Here is a 24,315-nt window from a genome sequence, read left to right as displayed (position 1 = left end):
TCGGACTCTCAATTTTGGACAAGGGGCACCCCAGGGAACCAACTGCTAATCGCACCCATTACTGGTTAAGGGGGCTCCATCTTCTTCCTTGATTTGAAAATAAAAAATTGGAGGGAAATTTGGTTTCAACGGTAAAGGATTTATTATCTTTAAGATAAGAACATCTTCTTGCCTTACAAACATGAAGTTTTGAAGAAAAATGAAGTTATCTTGTATTAAACAAGAAAGATATCCTTAGAAGATTTTATCTTGGATTTTATTCTGTGAATTAAAGAAGATATGGGTTTAATAAAGAAATATATAGAATAAAGAGAAGGAAAAATTCTGAAGATATTTTTAATTAAAAAGAAGAAAATTTTGGAGTTATGGAAGAATATATTTGAGTGATGTGTATTTGTGTGTATAAATAGAGAGCTAGAGAGCACATTTGGGGGGAGTTTTTTTTGGGAGAGAAAAGAAAATCATTGTTTTATCATTGTTTCTCCCATTTCATCTTTGTAAACACCCTTTGAGCAATAAAAATGAATTTTGAGCGTGTTTCCATGATGATGAGCTAATTCTCGCGCAACCAAGGCAATGGATGAAGCTGTCTATGCATGAATGATTGGTAACAATTTTATTTTCTCTAATTTACAATTTATAATTCATTCAATCACCGCTTTTGCGGAGTTCTAAATGTTCACATAATTTTCTTAATTACTTGTGATTCAATTTGATAGATTATACTTTGTTTAATTGATTGATAGTCTATTCTTAGGGAATACAATTAATATTTGGTAATACGTTTGATTATGTGTGAATTAAGAAATAAAGGGCTTAAAGGATAGTTAGAGTTTTGAAACATATTTGGTATCGTTCATTCATGTGCAATAGTGGAATCTAGTGTCTTGGTTACTTTTAATATCTTGAAATCAATTTTGCAATAAGTTTTATATTTTTAAGTTTTATAAGTCTAAAATCTTTTGCTTTCACAAGTCTCAACGAACTTATTACTACAACATCATTGAAAAACATATCAATTTTTGGCGCCGCCGACGCGGACTTGTCTTTAGGCTAGAGTTTTTAGATTTTTTTTAGGTTTTTATTTGTTTTTCATTTTTATTTTATTTGTTCTTCTTTACGCTTCTGGGTTTTTGTCTTTTCCTTACAAATTTTGGAATTTGGAGCGAAAGAAAAATTTGCCAAAGCTTTTGGTGAATACTTAAAGATTTGGAATAAAAGCAAAGCGAAAGGAACGAAAGAAAAGGAGAATAAAAATTAATTAAAAAAAAAGAGAGAGAGAGAATTTATTTATTTATTTTAGAATTTTTTTTTAGATTATCTTTTTCTTTTGCACTTTATTTTTGGACCGTGGACTTTGAGACTTTATTTTTTTAAACACTACGGAAGGGTAATTTAAATATAAACTGTTTGCAGAGAAGGACGACGATTACGATATCGCCTCGGCCCCTCGGGTTCGTACATGACATAGGAGTCGTGGCCCGAGTCGACTTCAGCGGTTCATCCCCCGTCTGGTACGGGAGGTAAGTTTGTCGAAACACTCGCGAATCTCATGTCATCGAGTTACTGTATTCCTTCGTTTGCATATATGCTAAGGATTTGAAAACGGCTGTTTTAATTTCCTAGTAAAGGGCAAGGACTGGCCATACAAGATAAAGGTTCGGATTTCATCACCGTTCCCTTCTTGCCCGCCTTAGGAAAACGAAACCAAACGCGAACCTAAGCCTAAAATTTGACTAGAACGAGACCTATAGGGTAACGAGCTTAATAGGAAAGTCATTCGAAAAATATTAGTTACTCTTTTAAGCATGCTTCAAAGTTCATGATGGTTTCTGCGAGTTGAATACGCCACCTAGTAACGCCGGTGAGGCCTTGGGTATCAAAGCTCCATTGAGCTTCCCTCGTCTCGATTCAACTTACTTAAACTCGGATTGATTCCAGAGGGGTTTGATTAAATTGTAACGAATTCCCTTTCGAAGGATTAGAAGCTGGTCTAGAAACAATCTAAGTGGAGCCATCATGCTTTTTGTTTGCTAGAAATCTTTAGGTTTGCTTTGGTGGAGTCAGCCTACTTTGTGTTTGCATATAACTTCCCTTCCTTTTAGGATTTCTTTCTTTATCTTTTGTTTTTCTAGTGTATGTCCAAGGTTATTAAAGAGCATGCTTGGAAAAGAAACACTCAAGGTCGTTTGATTAGTGATAAACCTAGTAGTTCTTCTTGTGAAGGCGGGGAGCTCGAAGACTCTTCTTTTGAGAGCCCTGTTTTTGGAAACTTCAGTTTTGAGAATCTGTCTCTTCGTGAGTAAAATACCCCTAGTACTTCAGCTGTGCCATCAATGGCAACTTTGAAAGATTACATGTTTCCAACTAGGTCCACCCGAGCTTCGTGCATTAAATTTCCAGCCACTACGGCTAATTTCGAGATAAAACCTAGTATTTTGCAGATGATCCCTATATTCTTAGGAAAAGATGATGAGAACCCTTATTTTCATATTAGGGACTTTGAGGAAATTTGTGGGACAATTAGAATAAAAGACCTTACTGATGAAGTCTTGAAACTTAAGATGTTTACCTTTTCCTTGAGAGATAAATCCAAGACCTGGCTAAACAACCTACCATCTGAATCCATTGAAACATGGCAGGAACTTATTGCTGCTTTCCATATGAAATTCTACCCTAAGCATAAAACTGCATCTGTTAGGAAGAAAATTAGTGCTAGTGTGAAACAAGAGGGAGAGTCTCTTTATAGGTTCTTAGAGAGATTCAATGATCTCCTATCCCAGTGTCCTCACCATGGATTTGATAAGATGAAAATCGTAGAGATTATTTATGATGGTTTAGACTATTCAACCAAAGCCATGGTTGAGTCTATGTGCGCTGGTGAATTCACTAGTAAAAGTGATGATGATGCTTTCACCTTCTTAGGAGATGTCGCTGAAAAATCCCAACAGTGGGAGTCTTGTGTTGAACCCCCCAAAAGACTCTTGGTCAATAGAAGTAGCACCAATGTGATAGATACAAGCTTCGGGTCTGATTCTAAGTTTGCTGCTTTGTCTAGAAGGTTAGAGGCTTTGGAAATGAATCATCCTAAAAATAGGTCTCTCGTTGAACCTGATGATGGGTTTAGAGCCTCTCAAGTGTCTAATTGTGGAGTAGAACCCAATAACTCGTTTTGGGAAGGTCAGGTTAGTGAAGAGCAAGCCCATGTTGTCTATAACAATGCTAGGTTTGAGAACCGTCAGAAGTTTGACCCATACTCAGAGACTTACAACCCTGGTTGGAGAAACCATCCTAATTTTTCTTGGTCTAAGGGTCAGAATCAAGGACAGTCTAGTAATTCTCAGCCTCCCCCAGGTTTTGGTTATGCTAAGAACTCATCAGGTCAACTCCAGTTTCAGAATGAGAAAAAGATCTCCACCTTAGAAGAAACCCTTACTATGTTAGCAAAGAACCATGAGATGTTATCAAATAACCACTTTGGTTTTCAAGAAGAAACCATGCAGAATTTTAAGAATAATTCCCAGTCTCTTGCTAACTTAGAACTTCAAGTCGGCCAAATAGCTAAGTTTCTTAGTGAAAGAGAAGGTGGAAGATTCCCTAGTCAAACTGATCCTAACCCAAAAGGAGAGAAATCGTACAATCATGTGAATTCTATAACAACCCTTAGGAGTGGAAAGAAAGTTGACAATAAGGTTGCAATGCCTGATAGTGAACATGTTGTAGTTCACCCTTCTGAGCCAGAAAATGAGGAGACTGATAGAGTCCCCAAAGAGACCAATGAGGGTCCTGCTGAGCCCGGCTTTGTTCCCAGAGCCCCGTTCCCCCAGCTACTAGTTCCAACTAAGAGGGAGTCCAACTTTAATGATATATTGGAGGTTTTTAAGCAGGTTATTATCAACCTCCCATTGTTAGATGCGATTAAGCAGATTCCCGCTTATGCCAAGTTTCTTAAGGATATGTGTACGTGAAAGTGAAAACTTAGTGTCCAGAAGAAAGCCTTCCTAGCTAGTCATGTGAGTTATATTATTCAGAATACCATTACTCCTAAGTATAAAGGCCCAGTTTCCCCTACTATTTCTTGCACAATAGGTAAATACCGTGTCGAGAAAGCTTTGCTTGACTTAGGAGCCAGTTTGAAATTACTGCCATACCATGTGTACCTTAATCTAGGACTTGGTGAGATGAAACCTACCCAGATGACACTTCAGTTAGCTGATAGGTCCGTTAAAATTCCTCGTGGTGTGATCGAGGACGTTCTTATTGAGGTCGAAAAGTTTATTTATCCAGTGGATTTTGTTATCCTAGATACCCAACCTGTCCCTGACCCAGAGAACCAAATACCAGTGATTTTAGGTCTCCCGTTTTTAGCTACATCCAATGAGATCATTAACTGTCGAAATGGCATTATGAATTTGTCTTTTGGTAATATGACTATTGAGCTGAACATTTTTAATATTAGTAAGCTACCCTCTGAACTAGATGACTCGAACATAGAAGAGGTGAACATGATAGGAACATTAGTCGAGGAGTCATTACCAAACACTTTGTTAGAAGATCCATTAGAGAAATGCCTAGCCCACTTTGGGATTGATTTTGATAATGACGATGTGATTAATGAGGTGAATGCTTTGTTAGATTCACCCCCTTTGATAGACACTAGTAATGGCTGGAAACCTAAGTTCGAACCTCTACCCGTTTTTGAGTCTACCCTAGTTCCTTCGTTAGAAAAGCCTCCTAAGTTGGACCTTAAACCATTACCATATTCCCTGAAGTATGTGTTTTTAGGCCCATCCTGCGATTATAGCATCCGACTTGGATAGTGATCAGGAAAGTAGGATATTGACTGTCCTTCAAAATAACAAGGAAGCTTTAGGGTGGACCATAACAGACATTAAGGGTATAAGTCCTACTGATTGTATGTATCATATCTATTTAGAGAATGACACTAAACCTTCTAGGGAGATGCAACGTCGACTGAACCCTAATATGAAAGAAGTAGTTCAAACCGAGGTTCTTAATCTGTTAGATGCAGGCATTATCTACCCCATTTCAGACAGTAAGTGGGTCATCCCCGTTCAGGTTGTTCCCAAGAAATCCGGTATTACTGTAGTCCAGAATGATAACAATGAGTTAATTCCAACCCGGGTGACCACGGGTTGGCGTGTCTGTATTGACTATAGGAAATTGAACAAGGTCACTAGGAAGGACCACTTTCCCCTTCCCTTCATCGACCAAATGCTAGAGAGATTAGCTGGACGTAGCCATTATTGCTTTTTAGATGGATACTGCGGTTATAATCAGATTGTCATAGCCCCAGAAAACCAAGAGAAAACCACTTTTACCTGTCCCTTTGGTACCTTTGCGTATAGACGCATGCCTTTCGGGCTATGTAATTCTCCTGCGACCTTTCAACGTTGTATGTTGAGCATATTTTCTGACATGGTAGAACGGTTCTTAGAGGTCTTTATGGATGATTTTTCAGTGTTTGGTTCGTCTTTCAATGAGTGCTTGCATCATTTGTCATTAGTTTTGACTAGGTGTAAGGAGAAGAATTTAGTGCTTAATTGGGAGAAATGTCACTTCATGGTTCGTTCAGGAATTGTTCTAGGGCATATCGTATCTTCGAAGGGTATAGAGGTAGATAGAGCCAAAGTTGACCTCATTAAAACTTTACAGGTCCCAAAAACCGTAAGAGATATTAGGTCATTCTTAGGGCATGCAGGTTTTTATCGTCGATTCATTAAGGATTTTAGCTTAATTTCTAGACCTCTTTGCAATTTGCTTGCAAAAGACGTTAAGTTTGTCTTTGATGATGCTTGTTTAGAGGCTTTTGAGAAGCTTAAGAATTTACTCACTACCGCCCCCATAGTCCAGGCACCCAACTGGAACCTACCCTTTGAGATCATGTGTGATGCTTCAGATTATGCTATTGGTGTTGTGCTAGGTCAGCGAGAAAATAAGTTACTTCATGTGATTTACTATGCTAGCAAAACTCTGAATGATGCCCAGTTGAACTATACCACTACGGAGAAGGAACTATTAGCTATTGTGTTTGCCTTAGACAAGTTTAGATCCTACCTCTTAGGTTCTAAGGTCATAATCTTTACTGATCATGCTGCTTTGAAGTATCTTCTTTCCAAGAAGGATACTAAACCTAGATTGATTAGATGGATCCTATTGTTGCAGGAATTTTCCTTAGACATTAGAGATAAAAAAGGTGCAGAAAATGTAGTAGCAGACCACTTGTCTAGGCTTGTTGTGGATACCCTTAATGATTCTCCTCCTGTTAGGGATAGTTTTCCTGATGAACAACTGTTCTTTGTTACCCAAGCACCTTGGTATGCGAATATAGTGAATTATCTTGTTACTGGTCGAATGCCCCAACATTGGGGTAAACAAGATCGTTCTAGGTTTTTAGCCGAGGTGAAGCACTTCTTTTGGGATGATCCTTATTTGTTTAAGTATTGTCCAGACCAGATTATTAGGAGATGTATACCTGAGAGTGACCAGTCCAGTATTATTTCCTTTTGTCATGATCATGCTTGTGGGGGTCACTTTAGTGCTAAGAAGACTGCTAAAATATTGCAGTGTGGATTCTATTGGCCTTCGTTGTTTAAAGACTCCCACAGTTACTGTGTTACTTGTGAACGTTGCCAGAAATTAGGAACCATTTCCCGTAGGAACATGATGCCCTTGAACCCTATTTTAGTTGTTGAGGTCTTTGATGTGTGGGGTATTGACTTTATGGGTCCGTTTCCTAATTCTTTTGGTAACTTATACATCCTTGTCGCTGTAGACTATGTCTCTAAGTGGATTGAGGCGGTTGCGTGTAAACCAATGACCATAGGGTTGTGATTGAGTTCTTGAAAAATAATATACTTACACGTTTTGGTACACCGCGAGCTATAATTAGTGATGGAGGGTCGCACTTTTGTAATGGACCTTTTAGGCTTTTGATGAAGAAATATGGTATTACACATAATAGCTACCCCATATCATCCACAGACTAGTGGTCAGGTAGAGGTTTCCAATAGGGAGATAAAGCGTATATTAGAGAAAACAGTTAATCCTAATCGGAAAGACTGGTCGTCTAGGCTTACTGATGCCTTATGGGCTTACCGTACTGCGTTTAAGACCCCCATTGGAATGTCGCCTTATCGGCTTGTGTATGGAAGGCATGTCATTTACCTGTTGAGTTAGAACATAGAGCTTATTGGGCTGTTAAGCAGCTAAATTTTTCACTTGACAAGGCAGGAGCCCATAGGAAACTCCAGCTCAATGAGTTGGAAGAGATTCGTATAGATGCTTACGATAGTGCGAAGGAGTATAAGAACAAAATGAAACTTGTGCATGATAAGAATATTTTAAGAAAGTCATTTTCTCCAGGTCAAAAAGTTCTTCTGTATGATACCCGCTTGCATCTTTTCCCTGGGAAGTTACGTTCTCGGTGGACGGGTCCTTTTATTGTTCGCACTGTCTTTCCTCATGGAGCTGTTGAGATCGAGACACCAGATGGTAGTAGTTCTTCGAAGGTTAACGGTCAGAGATTGAAACCCTTTTTAGAGCCCTTTCCTACAGGTGATGTTGAGGAGGTCCCTCTGTTTACCCTTGATTGACCATCGAGGCGATTGTATGTTGTATATTAGTTTTTGATTTCTCTCTTCACCCAGGTACTATCTTTCCGACTTCTCTCTTTACTGATTCCTCGTGTTACCTTACTTTTTGGTATTTCTCTTTCATTAGAAACATTGAGGACAATGTTAGATTTAAGTTTGGGGGTGGGGAAGAAACTTTTTGTTAGCTTTTAGTTGCAATAAATAAACTCCAGAGCCTAGAAATTTATGCTTATTAAGGTTGGCACATTAAACCAATCTAAGTGGATGAGAACATCTTGGTTGTAGGAGTTGAGGAACCAATCCGATTAGATGGAAACATCTAAAGAGTCTATTCATAAAAGCACAGAGCTCAGGTGTTAGAATTAAAAAAAAACATGGTAGTTTCGCCATAACTCATTGAATCCTAATCCCTTATGTTTTTATTTCTTAAGTGATTTGGTGGGGCACACGACTCAAGTTGTTACCATTGCTAGGGTGAAATAGGGTGATTGAGATACCTAAAAAAAAAAAATTTGAGACCGGATCATCAGACCAACCGGAATAAAATCAATAAAGTCGACCACTGGTGCCCTTGTATATGCCAGTTGTGTTGACCTAGAGTTAGGTTTATCGACCACTGGTCCCCTTGTATATGCCAGTTGTGTTGATATTAGTCAGACCGGTATCTCAGTCCATTAGGATAGGTTCATCTTGGCAGAGGCCTTCAGACAGATATGGGAAACACCGTTCACTTTGAACCATCTATTTTCTCTTTATCCATCTCTTAATCTTTCCATGTGATTGGTTGACTCCGGTTATGATGTCTAGAAACTATCTGAGTAGAGCTCTGTCACTTATATATGAATTTTAGTATGCTGAGTGCAAACTCGTGTACAACAATTGGAATTTCGCATCAGGGTACTTCCTCCTATAGTCAATGATTGTATGCCAACCAAGGAGATTTTTTAGTGCCTTCCAAGATTCAGCGTAGATAGTTAGGGTCTGTAGTAAAGGTTTTTTGGGTACACCTCTGGTAAACCCTCCGGAGACAATACTCCGCCGCTAGGCCCACCTAGCGGTTTAACGTCATGCTGCACGTGCTAAGTGTAGACATTTTATATTAGATTTGCTCGAGGACTAGCAAATAATAAGTTTGGGGGTATTTGATAGACACATTTTTGTGTCTGAATTGTCCTCAGTGTCTCTATTGTTAGTGCTTGATTTTGTACTTGTTATGGTGTTTTTATGTTTGTGTAGGTGTTTTTGGAGAAATACACTTGTGTGGAAAAAGTTGATCAAAAAGTGCTATTTGGACCCCGGAGGACACATGTTATTCGGACTCTCAGTTTTGGACAAAGGGCACCTAACTGATAAGGGGCACCCCAGGGAACCAACTGCTAATCGCACCCCATTACTGGTTAAGGGGGCTCCATCTTCTTCCTAGATTTGAAAAGAAAAAATTGGCGGGAAATTTGGTTTCAACGGTAAAGGATTTATTATCTTTAAGATAAGAATATCCTATTGCCTTACAAACATGAAGTTTTGAAGAAAAAGGAAGTTATCTTGTATTAAACAAGAAAGATATCCTTAGAAGATTTTATCTTGGATTTTATTCTGCGAATTAAAGAAGGTATGGGTTTAGTAAAGAAATATATAGAATAAAGAGAAGGAAAAATTCTGAAGATATTTTTAATTAAAAAGAAGAAGATTTTGGAGTTATCGAAGAATATATTTGAGTGATGTGTATTCGTGTGTATAAATAGAGAGCTAGAGAGCACATTTGGGGGGAGTTTTTTTGGGAGAGAAAAGAAAATCACTGTTTTATCATTGTTTCTCCCATTTCATCTTTGTAAACACCCTTTGAGCAATAAAAATGAATTTTGAGCGTGTTTCCATGATGATGATCTAATTCTCGCGCAACCAAGGCAATGGATGAAGCTATCTATGCATGAATGATTGGTAACAATTTTATTTTCTCTAATTTACAATTTATAGTTCATTCAATCACCGCTTTTGCGCAGTTCTAAATGTTCACATAATTTTCTTAATTACTTGTGATTCAATTTGATAGATTATACTTTGTTTAATTGATTGATAGTCTATTCTTAGGGAATACAATTAATATTTGGGAATACGTTTGATTATATGTGAATTAAGAAATAAAAGACTTAAAGGATATTTAGAGTTTTGAAACATATTTGGTATCGTTCATTCATGTGTAATAGTGGAATCTAGTGTCTTGGTTACTTTTAATATCTTGAAATCAATTTTGTAATAAGTTTTCTATTTTTAAGTTTTATAAGTCTAAAATCTTTTGCTTTCACAAGTCTCAACGAACTTATTACTACAACATCATTGAAAAACATATCAATTATCGAATACGCCGAACCCCTATGCATCTCTATCTGCGACTAGGTTCGGCTTGAAATTTCATGAAATTTCATTCTGAACTGTTCATATACACTTACATGAAGCTTTTGTGAAGAACAGTTCGGCTAAAAACGCAACTCAATTTTGAACCGAACCCAACACTGTAACCATCATTTAATCGATGAAAAACAGCAAATAGGAGATTGGGTTTGTAAAACTTACTTTCTTATCCTCATTTCCGGAGTTGGAGATGCAATTGGTTCAATTGGTGGTTGATTTTCAGTTTCTACACCTTCATCTTCAATTGGTTCTTCTTCTTTAATTGATGGATTAGAAGACGATTTGGTTTGCCTAATCCCTGCTTTTCTTTGTACGAGTCATTATGTGGTTGAGTTTAATCGACGATCAAATTTTTGCGAATCGATAATTAATCACGATGATGATTTTTTTTTGCGCAGGAGGGGGAAGAGTTCGGCTAGAGGAGGAGGAAGAAGAAGAGATGTTAAGGGAAACTGATTTTGATTTTTTAGAAAACTGAATTTAGATTTTTGTATTAAGGGTATATAGGTAATTGAACTACCCATAAAATACCCCTTATAAGATCATCCAAAATGGGACTATTGTTTTGTATGCCTAGAAAGATTTAGGTATGCCCAAAATCAGGGGTCGTCCTGTAAATCTAAAATTGCCCATGTGTTTGCTCCCGGACCTAGCCTAGCCGGCTTAAACTTCTTTGCACGTCGCAATTTAACTTTTCGATTGACTTTTGAATCTGTTACCAAAGCAAAACCGGTATCTTGATAAAAAGATCGAGTTTACGAAACGGGACGCCTCCAAATAATATTTCCCTCAATATTGTAGAAAACTCTGAGTAGCTCAGAATCAAACCTGAGCTCAAACATCACACACTTCAGTGAATAGTCGTACCGGATCTAAGGTAACCTCTCTCTCTTGTTCATTCAATTTGATAATCTCGATTTCGATTTCATTTAATTATTGATTAAGGTTGTTAATTAACTGGACAATTTGAAACTGTTCCAATGTCTTAGGGTAAACTGTTCCAATTCGTTGATCCTAATTAGGGTAGATCTAAATTTTTGTCTCAAAAGTGCTCTCTGTCTCTTCAGCTTAACAACTCCATTATCTCCCACGAAAACCACAGTTCAATCTGGATATTTTGCGAATTAATCTTCTTTATATGAATAAACAAACTCTAAAATCTGTAACAGCTCTGCCTTAAATTTTATATTTTGGGTTTGTACAGAGATGGGAGGTGAATTGAAGTACGAGATTGGACAGAATGCATACATCAAACTTGTTCTTCATGCATTGAAACACAAGACATCATCTGTTAATGGTATTCTCATTGGCCGTATTGGTAAAGACGATGTTATTGAGATCTCTGACTCAATACCTCTTTCTCACTCTCAGATTGGTCTTTTACCAGCTCTTGAACTTGCCCTAATTCAGGTATTTTAAAAAATAGATATTAAAACAAAAACAACTTGATTATATCCTTGGTTTTGTTATCTAGGGTTTGAAACTTATCGATTAATTTATTTGATTAGATAGAAGAGCATTATGGATCTCAAGGTATGAGTGTTGTTGGTTATTATCATGGAAATGAGAGGTACGATGATGTCGAGCTGGGAAATGTTGCAAAGAGAATTGGGGATCAAATTCATAAATACTTTCCTCAAGCTGTTGTGATTTTGGTAGGTTTCATGTGGATTGATTATATCATGCGTTTCGTTGACTATGCTAATTTTATGAAGCGAAGTTCAGTGTGTTATATTAATTCTTTTCAAATGCTTCTAGATGATATATTGAGTTTGTATACAATTTCAGTTGGATAATAAGAAGCTGGAAGCTCTTCCAAAAGGGAAAGGATTGAGCCCAGTTGTCGAGGTTAGTCTTTTTTCAAATATCTTAAATTGTCCCTTGTCTGTACTGTATTCAAGTTAGCTTCAGCATAAAGATAACTTCAAGAGTTATATACCATGTGCCTTCTCTAGTTTATAGAGTGTAATGATCCATCATCTGATTTTGTTCAAGTTTTCATGTTGAATTGTGAATTTCTCCGTTTGTATACAATGTGTCACTGTATTCCTTTTTTTTTTTAGAAAAAAAAATTGGTACATGGTAGTTGTCTTATCAGATGGGTGAGTGCCATACTCAAGGGTGAACATTCTAAATATTGATAACAATTACCAAAACATGCATAAAATGGTGTATGTCGTGTTGTTGCGTTCGCAGTTGGATAGCTCTATGTAAATCATTTATTACTTGTTTAAATACATTGGTTATGATATAACTTAGCTGTGGTTATTTTTCTTGGAGCAGTTCTACACAAAGGATGCATCTAAAACTTGGAGGCAAGGTGGTGGATCTGATGGAGGTGGTCGATTGACCATCAGGGAGCCGTCGTCAAACATAGTCTTGCTAGACTATATTTCATCTGAGAAATGGCAGAAAGTTGTTGATTTTGATGATCACCTTGATGACATAAGCAAGTAAGAAAGAATGAATCGAACGATCTGTTACCTTTTGTATTGCGCCTCAGGTTGTTCTTTTGTATCTAATTGTTGATGATGAATTATCTTGTGTTGCAGGGACTGGTTGAATCCTGGTCTGTTCAAGTAATTTGCAGTTGGTACTTTAAGCAGCAGTAGTCTTTGCGTATTTTCTTGTTGATCTACACAACTTTGTTTTCTATCTTTGTTCTGATTGCATTTAGAACTTAGAATAGCTCAACTAGGCTACTTCCAGTTTTATATACCGAGTCTTGTTTTTTCTTATTGTGAAGTAAGAAACTTTCTTTAGGAAGCTCCTTTATATGTTTCCAGATGATCTTGAAAGCTTTAGGAGTGGTTTGCAATTTTATTGATTTTAACTTATGGTCTGTTTTCTATATTTGAGATACCCTGAGCTAGAATTGGAAGTTTTCATTTTAAATTTAATGCCTCTTATTGAGTTGCATCCGCGGTCAAGTTTGAATCTTATGTTTTGACAAGTTAACATAATGAAGTCTAGTAGAAGTATGCAATTCAAGCAGAGGTTTTATAATTTGCCAAGCTTTGTCATGATGATTCAGAAACTGAAGGGGAGGAGAGTTCTCAGAACCCGCCTAAACAAGACAAATTAGACTTGTGATGGGGTCAAAGTATGGAAGCCCCAGGAACATAGCTAAGAAACAAGGGCAGCAAATAAGTAAGGAGCACCACACTACCACTAGATAACAGTAGGCAAGCTCTAAAGAAACAGACGGAATTATAACAACTGAAATAGGCACATAATTAGATCATGAACTTTCTAAGTGCAGAAAACCGTGAAAATGGTGGAAGCAGGCAGAGTCTGTAATTATTTACCACAGAACGATTACCAATGACACTTGCGCAAGGCTGCCAATGCTACAGGAACTGAAACCAGCAACACCTATCACACCAAACATGTTGCACTTGGAGGTCATGAAAAGATCAGGTATCAGTGATAACAGGGACGAACCAAGGATTTTATCCCAGGTTAGCTCTCTCACTGATTGATAACGTCTTGAACCTAAGAGTTCGTTTGGCAACCAAAAGTGGATGCTTCTCAAAAGTCAAAAGCAAAGGCGAAAGGCTATAATATCTTATAGTGTGGTATCCAAACACCTCTTAAGAGTTTTAGTGAAGTCCTTTATAGTGGGGAAACGAGAGGAGAAGTAAGTAAAATTAGGCGGGTATGGGTTCCTCACACTGGAACTATCGATTTTTCGATCTGATTAACTAATCTTCGACTAGGGTTACAAGGAAATCCAGAATTCCCTTTTCCTCGTTTGATTCAATGGAAACAATAAGATCTCCAATTTTGAATGATGAAGATCGATTAAGTAAACTCCCAGAATCCCTTATTCATCACATACTTTCATTTCTGGACATGAAATATGTGATTCATACCAGTCTTTTATCAAGAACATGGAGACATATCTGGAAATCAGTGCCTACCCTTAACTTCGACTCAGATATATACGACGAATCAGGTGATGAATTCAATTCATTTATTCATTTTATAGACAGGGTATTCGTTTTTCGTGATAGAACCAATGTAATGATGTTTGATCTTGTTTGTGCTGATGAAATTGAAGGCGATTTAGAAAATTCTCTTTTAACATGGACTCTTGCTCTTGTAAATTGTAATGTTCGAGAATTATCTGTTGATATTGCCGATGTTTCTATGGAAGTTAAGGTACCTACTTGCTTGTTTACATGTAAATCGTTGACGAAGTTGGAATGGAGAATGGGTGGAACGTATTACGGAGATATTGAATTACCCAATGTCATGTATTTACCCAGACTTCAATTTCTAAAGCTCGATGGAGTTAATTTTAATGACGATAAGTTGACTGATAGGAATGGGGCAAGGATTGTGAAGTTATATGCACCAAACCTTGTAACCTTCATCTGCAAAGATTTCATATTGAAAGATTATACTTTAGAGAATCTTTCTTCTCTGCTTACTGCTGATATTAACATGAGGTTGAAAGTAGACAAGTACTGTTATGGAGATAAAGATGAGTATGAATATGATTATGATGATGACGAAGAGAGTGAAGATGAAGATGAGGATGAGAGTGAAGATGAAATTGAGGATGAAGAGGAGGCGGACGAGGATGAAGATGAAGATGAGGATGAAAATCAGGATGACCAGGATGAAGATGAAGTTTATGATGATTATTATGAGGACGACTGGAGCGAAGACGAAGATGAGGATGGAGATGGTGACGAAGATGAGGTTGAAGACATCAAATACTTTACAGGGCTTTCAGCAGAGAAGAAAGAACCATATGCTAAGGGTATGATGAGCCTTTTAGGTGCGCTGCGCAACGTGATACGTCTGAAACTTTCATCTAGTTTTCTTGAGGTATGATCACTTATTATATTTGCGATCATACATGCTTAAATTTCTTTATTTTACTTTTATATAAACCTCAGACTCAAAGTGATGGATGGTTCTACTATCTGTTCATTACTGTTTCAGTTGAATTCAACATGCTTTTCAGTGAATTACCAAATTAGTAATTTGACAAGTGGTTTGCCATATGAAGGAAAAAGATTAAGTCGCAATCACATCCACTGACACATTACCTATTGAATTCCCATATCACTGGATGACAGTTTTTCTCTTTCATTCCCACTGACAGTAGAACATTCTTTTACTCAACAATTGTATTTATGTGGTTTGAACCCTGTTGTAAGGCATCATGTTTATGAATATTGGCTTTTTTTGTGTGTAAAGGTTCTTTCAGAAGCGCCTGGCTTATTAGATAGTCATCCTCATATGTCTCTTAACGTTCAACATTTGAAGCTCAAAACGTGCCTTTCGAGAAACTGCCTTCATTCAATAACATACTTACTGAGGAACTCTCCACTTGTGCAATCTCTTTGCATCGTGTTGAAACGGGTAATAACCAAACTCTTTCCCTTTGTATTTATTCTGTCTTTAGAAAGGGTGGTTTTGTTCACAATCTTAGTCTTACCAGTTACTATGTGTTTACAACTTTCGCTGTGAGATCTGTATAGTAAAGACCTGATTTTTCTGTAAAAATTAACAGTAGCTAGTTATCAGAAACAACATTGAGATGATTGTATTCAATAGTGAGAATTAAATTGTCGACAGAACTAGTCCCGTATGCGAATTACTACAAATTGTCTCGGATGAATTTTCCTTCTTTCAAGCATTCAACTATTACATTGTTTAGAAGAAACCCTTACATGAGCCTACTCTCTCAATGTTGTAATCAGGTGTCCATCATTCTTCTTTTTGGTTTTTGTAAATGAAGTGTCTGCAAAGAGTTTTTGTGCATAAGAACTCTTTTGTGGTTAATATGATTTTCTTATTCTTTTTGTGTAGAAAGCATTCGGTTCAGAAAGTGATAGAGAAGATTGGGATGCAGAGTCATCACCGTCATGCGAGCTGCAAAATCTGAAGTTAGTTGACATTCAATGCATCCAAGGACAAGAAAATGAGCTCAATTTTCTGAAATTTTTATTGAAGAATGGCGTGGTTTTGGAGAAAGTTGTTCTTAGCAGTTCTGCTTCTAAAGAAGGAAAACTCGTGGAGATCAATGAGAAACTAGTGACATTTCCAAGAGCCTCTTTAGGTGTTCAGGTCTTGCCTACAAATCTGAGTAGGTAACTACCATGAGGGTTATCCGTTTTTAGTGCTATTTAAGTCCCTATTGTTTGTATATAACATTTTTATTCTTTATTGTGCATCACAAATTTTGAAGATTTTTCGGTACTTCGGTGACTGTTGGTATTTGCATATTTTGAACTGTCAACATAATATACCGGTGAGAGGTTTAACAACCAACTATTAATTTAAGATTTATGTTTGTTGACTGTGATTGTAAAATTTTTACACGACAACGAGTTTAGGCATTATTAGTGATTATCCTAGATGAAGTTGCTTGCAGTGGTTGTTTAAGGATTCCGGTTACAGGTAAATTGCACATGTTTGTAAGAGCAGATTTTGGATTCTGTGCTCATGGATTTTCCGCAAGGTGGATTTCACGGTTGAAATGTCTATGTTTCACTCCATTTCCATTACAGGTAGCAGGTTCATATTTATCTAAATGAATTATTTGAAAGAGAATGCAATGTTAAACTTCTTCTTCTGGTGAACCGTGAGACCTTATTCTTAGCTGTTATTGCTTCATATCTGTCGGTTTTTGAACTAGACATGTCACAAGGTTGAATTAGTACACTGGAGCAGTGTGGACATGATTAGATGGAAGTGAAAAAATTGACAAAGGGAGGATGCCCTCTATTTTTCAGGACCTTCAAAAATCCCCGTGAAAACTTAAGTTTTGGAGTCTAGGTTTTGGTTCACGTTAAATCAATTCTGATTTCACATACTTATTCAATCTTCAAGCATTGCTAACAATTACTATTACCATCCAGTTTTACCATTCAGCAAAGGCATATCATGATTCATTCTATGAAACAAAAAGAAGGTATTCTGGTACTATGGTCATCAAGAAGAATCGTTTTTGGGCAGTTAGGTGTGGCACTAAAACCAAAATATGGTTAGCCTGTTGGGTGATTGGATTAGATAAACCTCCTACTCCTGCTGAAGGTTCAGTCAATTCTGTGGGTTATATTCATGTTGCTGATCTTTTTATTAGTGGTACTAGGAATTGGAATATTCACTTGATTAACTATATGTTTCCTGAAGATACTGCTCATAAAATCTCAGCAATGTCTATACCTGCTATTGGTGATGATACTTTGACTTGGTTACCAGATAGAAAGGGTCAGTTTTCTGTTAAGAGTGTCTATCATGTTTTGACAAAACTTCCTAACTCTGTTGCAGGTACTCAAACTATCCCTTCACAGGTTTAGAAAACTCTCTGGAAAATTAGATTACCTCATAAAGTAAAACTACTTATATGGAAATGCATTAGAAACATAGCGCCTACTAGAGACAAGATCTCAAGATACAAAAATGATATAGAAGTGCATTGTAGTCTCTGCAATCACCCTTTAGAGACTAGTGATCATCTTTTTTTGAATTGCTCTTATGCTAGGTCTATATGGTTGACTGTAAACATCAATGTAGGCACTGTTTTGTCACAGCATGGCTCTTTTAGGAATTGGGTTTTATCCTGGTTTTCTACTAATTCTAATCTGAATGTTGGTAATGGGATCAACAGATCTGATATTAACAAAGTTTTAATGGCTTCTGTTTGGACTATCTGGAAAGATAGGTGTGCCAAAGTGTTTCAAAATGTTTCACCTAATAGAGTTTTGTCAATTGACTGTATTAATAAGCTTTCTAGTGCAGTTTCAACTGATATTCCCACTGTGAATAGCTCTGTGCATAGAATGACTTGGAAGCCTCCAGATAATGATTTTTTGAAAATCAATTTTGATGCTTCTTTTGTTCAAGTTTCTCTACAAGGAGGCATTGGTCTAATTGTGAGGGATTTTGCAGGTGAATGCATTGGTGTCCAAGGAAAGTATTTTGATGGAGGAATGGGCCTGGAATTGAAGTGGAGGAGCTGGATTGTAAGGCTATGCTTGAAGCTGTCAAGTTTGCAGTCACAAAGATGTTCAGAGCAGTTGTTTTCGAGTCTGATAGTGAAGTATTAATAAAATCCGTCAATGAACAAACTTCCTATGTTCATTGGATGAATCAGTCTATTGTTTTAGATATCAAGTATTTCTTAAGTAAACTTGATCACTGGCAGTGTGTTTTTGTTAAGAGAGATGCTAATGGGGTAGCTGACAAGCTTGCTAAAAAAGCAAGATCTCTTAAGTCTAATTTTGTTTATCTTTCCGATCTTCCATTAGAGCTACAAAACTGGGTTGATCAGGATAAGAATGTAATCCCTTAATTCTTCAATAAAATCTATTTTTGTATAAAAAAAAAAGAAGGCATATCTGAATAGAATTTACTCTTCTTGTTTTCTTCATTGAAGAGGTTATTGGAAATGTCAGTAGATGTTGAATGCTCATCAATCTTGTTAATGCACATGGATCTTTCTCCCTTACAGATAAACTGCACCAATATCGTGTATCATATTTCATCATTTTAGCTACATGGAAATATCCTATCCACACGTTTGAACGGTGTCACTCGGAATGAGCCTCATATTTACAGTTGGATCATTTTCTTCCGACATTTCTGGTTCGTGACCAGGCACATGTTAACAGTTAAGGTTTCTGCTTGGCATGTTAACAGTACATTCCCCATTTCCATTTGTTATACATTATATGGGATGTTTCTTGCAAAAATATAACATTCGAAGGAACATAAAAATAAAATAAAAATTGTCAAAAATGACAACTGAAAAATTCCATTTTAATGTAAAGAATAATCACTATCCCAAAAAAGAAGAAAAATACAGAATCATATTAATTAAAATCAAGTAAATTACAAACCACCACCCCTAAAAGCTTTCAAATTCATATGGAAACATATAAAGAATCTATAAATGAAGGTTTCTTACATGCCAATAAAAGAAACAATAAGCAAGCCCCGAATTAACTAACAAACACAGGGAATGATAACAACCAGAAATAACCTAGTTTATTCTAAGTTCCAAGGGCTTGATCAGAATAATAGAGAATAATGAGCAGAAAAACTAACTGATGAAGATGAAAAACAGTGGATGCCTTGTGGTAGGATATAGGCAATATAACTACCCCCTACAAAGTACAAACTAATACAAAATGCAGACACATCCATAGATCGGTGAGATATCAAGCAGATGTCTTCTTGTTGGGTTCAAAAACATACTTGATCAGAGAGTCCTTGATTGACAATAACTCAGGGAACTCATTCTTCAATTTAGACGCATCCATCTCGTTGTTGCTTCTAGCGGCAACAATTACCTTAGCCTGTTCTTCAAGTGTGAAGTTACTCCACTTAAAGTCTTGGTTGATATATTCCTTGTACATCTCTAAGATCTCGTTGTGGCTCACAACACCAGGATTTGTAAAGTTATAAATACCTCTCAAATTCCTCTTGGCCATCTCTACTGCAATTGGAAGAAGTTCATCTAAGACTGTCATACTGTTTGGAATATTAACAACCTTGTTGTAACGGCTGATCTTTGTAATGAAGTTACGTGGGTTGCTAAGGTCTGAAGAAATGGGCATGCGGACTCTGAGAGTGCAAACATTGTCATATTCCTTCAACAGCTCTTCAACCTGGTTCATTAAACAAAATCATGTTTCAGATACAAAAAAATAAATAATCAGCATATGAAACAAGAAATCAAAAAGGTGACAGAAGTTACCATGGCCTTGGTCTTTGAATAGAATGAACCAGCGAAATTGGGGGTGTCTTCCTCCTTGAATCCGATACCTGATCCCTCTGGGTGTTCAGCATCATATTCAAATATACAGCCAGTAGCAAAGTTCATCATCAGCAATCCATTCTGTCTACAAACATCTGCCAAGGTCAAGGTACCAGTAACATTGGTTTTTATGGTCTCAGTTCTGTGATCCTCGCACCAGTCAACATTGGGTCGACCAGTCACACCTGCAGCATTGAAAACATGAGTAGGCTTGACCTTCTGAATATCAGCCACCAGCGTGGACCTTTCCTCCAGACGCCCGCTTCCGTACTCATATGCTATACCCTGTTTCTCACAGATCTTGCCAAGGAGGCCTCCAATCCACCCTGTTCTACCATATATCAAGAACTTCAATGATGGTTCTGCAGTAGGGGGATTGGTGGTCTTTTGAACTGGATCCACCATTTTGTTCTGAACAAGGCTGTCTGCATTGGAGGAGACGCCATTGCTATCTTCAGACCCATCACAAAATCTCTCAATCCCGGGCATCATCAACATCCTTGGATGAGGCAATAATGCTCCAGAAACATCACCCCACCAATCAGGATTCTTCAAGTACCAGTCCATAGTCTTTTTCAAACCTTCTTCCCATGAAGTTCGTTCTGACCAACCCAAATTCTTCAGTTTCTGATCATCCAAGAAGTACCTTTGGTCATTGAATGGCCTGTTCTCCACAAACTTGATAACTGCCTCTGGATCAAGAGAGAACAGTTGGCAAACATCCTTGACAACATCAATCACTCTTCTTTCCTTCTTTGTGCCGATGTTGTAGACATGGCCAATTTCTCCTTTATGAAGAACAACCTCAAAAGCCTCAGCAACATCTTCACAGTAAAGATAACTGCGCACATTGGATCCATCCCCATGAATTGGAAGTGGTTTGCCTTTCATTGCCAAGAGGATGAGCTTTGGAATCAATTTCTCAGGGAACTGATTTGGCCCATACACATTGTTTCCCCTGGTGGTTATGACAGGTAAGCCATATGACCTCCCGTAAGCCATCACAAGCATTTCTGCTCCAGCCTTAGTTGCAGAGTATGGGTTAGTTGGGAGAAGCTGAGAAGCCTCATGATTTCCCACGACTGCATCTTCGTCTGTCTCTCCATAAACCTCATCTGTGCTCACATGGATGAATCTTCTGATCTGACCAGTAACCTTACAAGCTTCTAGAAGAACATGGGTTCCATAGATGTTGTTCTTGGTGAACTCGAAGCTGTTCCCGAAAGAATTGTCAACATGAGTCTGGGCAGCGAAGTGCATAATTGTATCAATAGACTCAGTAATAAGAAGGAAGTTGACCAGATCAGCACTTCCAATGTCTCCCTTAACAAACTTAAAGTTAGGTGACGACCGAGAAGGAAGTAAGTTCTTGAGATTGGAACAGTAATCAAGTTTGTCAAGGACAACAATCTTATAATCAGGATAATTCCTGATTAGCCTATTGGCAACATGTGATGCAATGAAACCAGCAGCACCAGTAATGAGGATGTTTTTCGGTGTGTAATTCGCCATATTTATCAGTCAGTCTCTGCAGATTAAAACACAGAGATATGTTTCAGAATAACAAATTATTGAATTAACAACCAAGATCAAAGTTATCAACTTTAAACGGAACATTACATAAAATAAAAATAGTACTCTAATTGCTAAATAAAAAGGTCACATCCATATCAGGATATCTGTTCAATTTTGGAAAGCGTGTTTTCATAAAGAAAATTCCACTACCTAACCAATGTATCTCGATTTTCCACACCTCACTGACACAAAAAAAGAGCTCAAAATTCACAAGAGTACAAATTTTACATTAACATCTAAGAGATCATATGCAATTCAACATAATTTTCCTAATTAAATTTGTCTAGTTACATTTACCAAATTTTCCAACCCAATTAAAATAATCACTACCGACCAAAAAAAAAAAACACACGATTTCGCAGACAAAGCACTAAAATCAATCTCTTTAGAACCCTACTTTCAGCTACACAATGGAATTAAACAAACAGAATTAGATCCGTATATCCGATCCAAATCAAATTAATGTACAGAGCTAAAACAGTTACACCGATCACAAAAAAAAAAAAAAATTGTGAACAAACGGATCAATCCTAGAACGAATAAGATACAATCACAAAACAAGAGAAAAAAGCATTTTAATACTTACAACAATAACAAGGAGATATATAGGTTATATCCAGAGAAGAAAAATATAGAGATCTGATTGAGAATGAGAAGAAAGGGAATTGACTTACAATGTTTTGGGATCCAGATCTACGAGGAGAATGAGAAACAAGGAGGAGGTGAGAAATTTATATATATTTTTGAGACAATTAAGGAAAGAGATATTATTGGTGGATATATCTCCGAAATATAAAGAGACTCTGAAAGAGAAGATGATGACCAGAGAGAGATTTGCGAAGAACTGATGGTGGCTGGTTAAGATTGGTTTCTTTAAAAGAGGGACGGACTCACTATTTTCGTATTTGAGTTTCTATTTTTATAATGCACTCGGATAATTACCACCACCGTGTTCTTAAAACCGTACGTTACCGTCTACCAATCAAAATTAAAAAAATTACTCTCAAACTGTGCAAGTCCAAGGAGAAGAGGAGAAGGCATGCTGCTGCTGCTGCTTAAAAGAAATATTGGAAGTGATTTCAATTGTGCAAGGGATAAAGACGTTTTCCAGTTGAAAAGAGATCATATTTGTATGGTATAGTGATAAAGTCGTTGGGTGATGATATCAGCGATCTGAGTACGAAATTCGACTCGTAGCTCTCGTCGTGAACATCGAAGTGGGGAATTTTTCTTTTCTTCTTGACCTAGCTTGCCTGGACTTGTAAGTGAATACAGTAGATAGTAATTTGATTTTCTTTAGGTTTAGACTTTAATCTTTATCGATTTTTTTTTCTTTTTTTACCTAGCTACTTGGGCTTGTGACCAGTAAATAGGTAGCAAACTTAAACTTTAATGTTTTAAGCCTTGGTAAAATAAATTTCTTTTTTTAAGAAAGACTAATTTACTCTGCTAAAACTTCTCTTAAAATTTAAACCTTAATTTTAAAAGGAAAAAAAAATGAATGAATAGAAATCTTTTTTCTTTATTATTACTATATTCTCTCATAAGTATATGAAAGTTAATGGAGGAGGATCCATGGATAATACGGATACTATTGATATAAAATTGAACCAATTTTTATTTAGAGTCCAAATGTAAATGAATTTGAACACAATATTTTGATGATATGTTCTTCTTATTAAATTCTAGATTCCTATCAAAAATGAACACAATCCGAAACTTATAAGACGTCTATAACTTTGAAAATCAACGGTCGAAATTAGAGTCAGTAGATGGTGAAGTTTGATATATTAAATTATGCTCTTTTTTCTTCTCGAAAAAAAATTATGCTCATCTTTGGTAAGAATCTAAAGCTTAATAAGAGGAACATATCATCAAAATATTTATTGTCATTCGAACTCTAAAGAAAAATTAGTTCAATCTTACATGGATACTGTCTATATAAAATTGTCCATGTATCCTCCCTGAAAGCTAATATAGCTGATATCCTTACTAAAGGTACCGGTAATAAAAGTTTGGTAAATATGTGGCTTACTAATCACCCCAGGTTATGCCCATCAAAAGAAATTTCCATTCATGCATTCACGACTGTATCGCTACTACTATTTTCTTTCTTTTATTTTTGGTAGGCATATCATATGTGTTGGTACTACTGAATTAGGGTAGTTGTACCATATCTCCTTGCATGCAACTAGTGTGCAAGTGACATGCTGCCGAGCACCGTTGAAACATGTCTGACCTAAAAATAAAACAGTTAGGGTACTGTCATTTTATATCGACCGTTGATGTATGCGAAAGCAGTACTGGTTAGGTACGAGTAGCTTGACGATATAAATAAATTTACATGGGGAAAATGAATTTTGTTTACTAGAAAATAAATGGAGAGTAACTGACACCAAGAAAATCTTGGTTGGTATAGCTGACAGTAGACATCAAACGGAAGGATGGGTTTCCATTGATTTTCAAAAATATCCCAGGACTCCTTAATGCTCGACGGAAAATGACTGTTGTGGTGGTTAGTCAAAAGAGAATTTTCGTTTGTTTTGTCTAAAAACAATCATTTTCCGTTGAAATATTGTTAATTATGATTTGATTAAACAAAGAAATAATAGGAAGAAGAAAGCCAGATCTTGGACAGAACATGAAAAAGAAGTCTAGCCTTTGTTACGTAACGCGTGTACTACTCGAGCATGTGTAAGAGATCTGTTTTGGTATCTTTCGTGATGACAATAATAGACACTCACAAGTTTTATTGCTGCCCACCGTCATGAGTTTCTCTACTTGTCATTGATTAATTATTAAGGTCCTTGAGGAACGAATGAGGGTAGAGTTGGAACACAAATAAAAGTGTCGGCAGCAATCACGTTCTTTGTCGTAGAAGTTTCCGCTTTCCAGGGAAGGAAGGAGGACTTGGGGTCATCACTGGAATCC

General features: G+C 36.8%; 3 protein-coding genes across 5 annotated transcripts; 2 read left to right on the top strand and 1 right to left on the bottom strand.

The window, feature by feature from the left end:
* The first annotated feature begins 10,740 nt into the window (after positions 1–10,740).
* Positions 10,741–12,946, top strand: LOC113289750 (ER membrane protein complex subunit 8/9 homolog). Its single transcript, XM_026539118.1, has 6 exons — positions 10,741–10,902; positions 11,230–11,435; positions 11,534–11,680; positions 11,814–11,873; positions 12,309–12,478; positions 12,578–12,946. The coding sequence occupies exons 2-6, from the start codon at positions 11,232–11,234 to the stop codon at positions 12,606–12,608; spliced, it is 612 nt and encodes a 203-aa protein (XP_026394903.1). The 5' UTR covers positions 10,741–10,902; positions 11,230–11,231; the 3' UTR covers positions 12,609–12,946.
* A 540-nt stretch (positions 12,947–13,486) lies between these two features.
* LOC113289749 (FBD-associated F-box protein At5g22730-like) lies at positions 13,487–16,381 on the top strand. 2 transcript variants are annotated; one of them, XM_026539117.1, is made up of 4 exons: positions 13,842–13,983; positions 14,190–14,864; positions 15,240–15,404; positions 15,855–16,381. In XM_026539117.1, the coding sequence occupies exons 2-4, from the start codon at positions 14,241–14,243 to the stop codon at positions 16,137–16,139; spliced, it is 1,074 nt and encodes a 357-aa protein (XP_026394902.1). In that variant the 5' UTR covers positions 13,842–13,983; positions 14,190–14,240; the 3' UTR covers positions 16,140–16,381. The 2 variants fall into 2 exon arrangements, with proteins under 2 accessions (XP_026394901.1, XP_026394902.1); XM_026539116.1 differs by having other exon boundaries at positions 13,487–14,864.
* Positions 16,382–18,839: 2,458 nt separating this feature from the next.
* Positions 18,840–22,290, bottom strand: LOC113289748 (trifunctional UDP-glucose 4,6-dehydratase/UDP-4-keto-6-deoxy-D-glucose 3,5-epimerase/UDP-4-keto-L-rhamnose-reductase RHM1). Of its 2 annotated transcripts, none has more exons than XM_026539115.1 (3): positions 21,971–22,290; positions 19,750–21,337; positions 18,840–19,660 (listed from the first exon to the last, which is right to left on the bottom strand). In XM_026539115.1, the coding sequence occupies exons 2-3, from the start codon at positions 21,319–21,321 to the stop codon at positions 19,211–19,213; spliced, it is 2,022 nt and encodes a 673-aa protein (XP_026394900.1). In that variant the 5' UTR covers positions 21,322–21,337; positions 21,971–22,290; the 3' UTR covers positions 18,840–19,210. The 2 variants fall into 2 exon arrangements, with proteins under 2 accessions (XP_026394900.1, XP_026394899.1); XM_026539114.1 differs by having other exon boundaries at positions 22,059–22,289.
* Positions 22,291–24,315: the final 2,025 nt, after the last annotated feature.

The sequence above is a fragment of the Papaver somniferum genome, chromosome 6, assembly GCF_003573695.1.
Source record: "Papaver somniferum cultivar HN1 chromosome 6, ASM357369v1, whole genome shotgun sequence".
Taxonomy (NCBI): domain Eukaryota; kingdom Viridiplantae; phylum Streptophyta; class Magnoliopsida; order Ranunculales; family Papaveraceae; genus Papaver; species Papaver somniferum.
The sequence above is the reverse complement of the archived record's forward strand: the minus strand, read 5'-3'. Positions and strand labels throughout refer to the sequence as shown.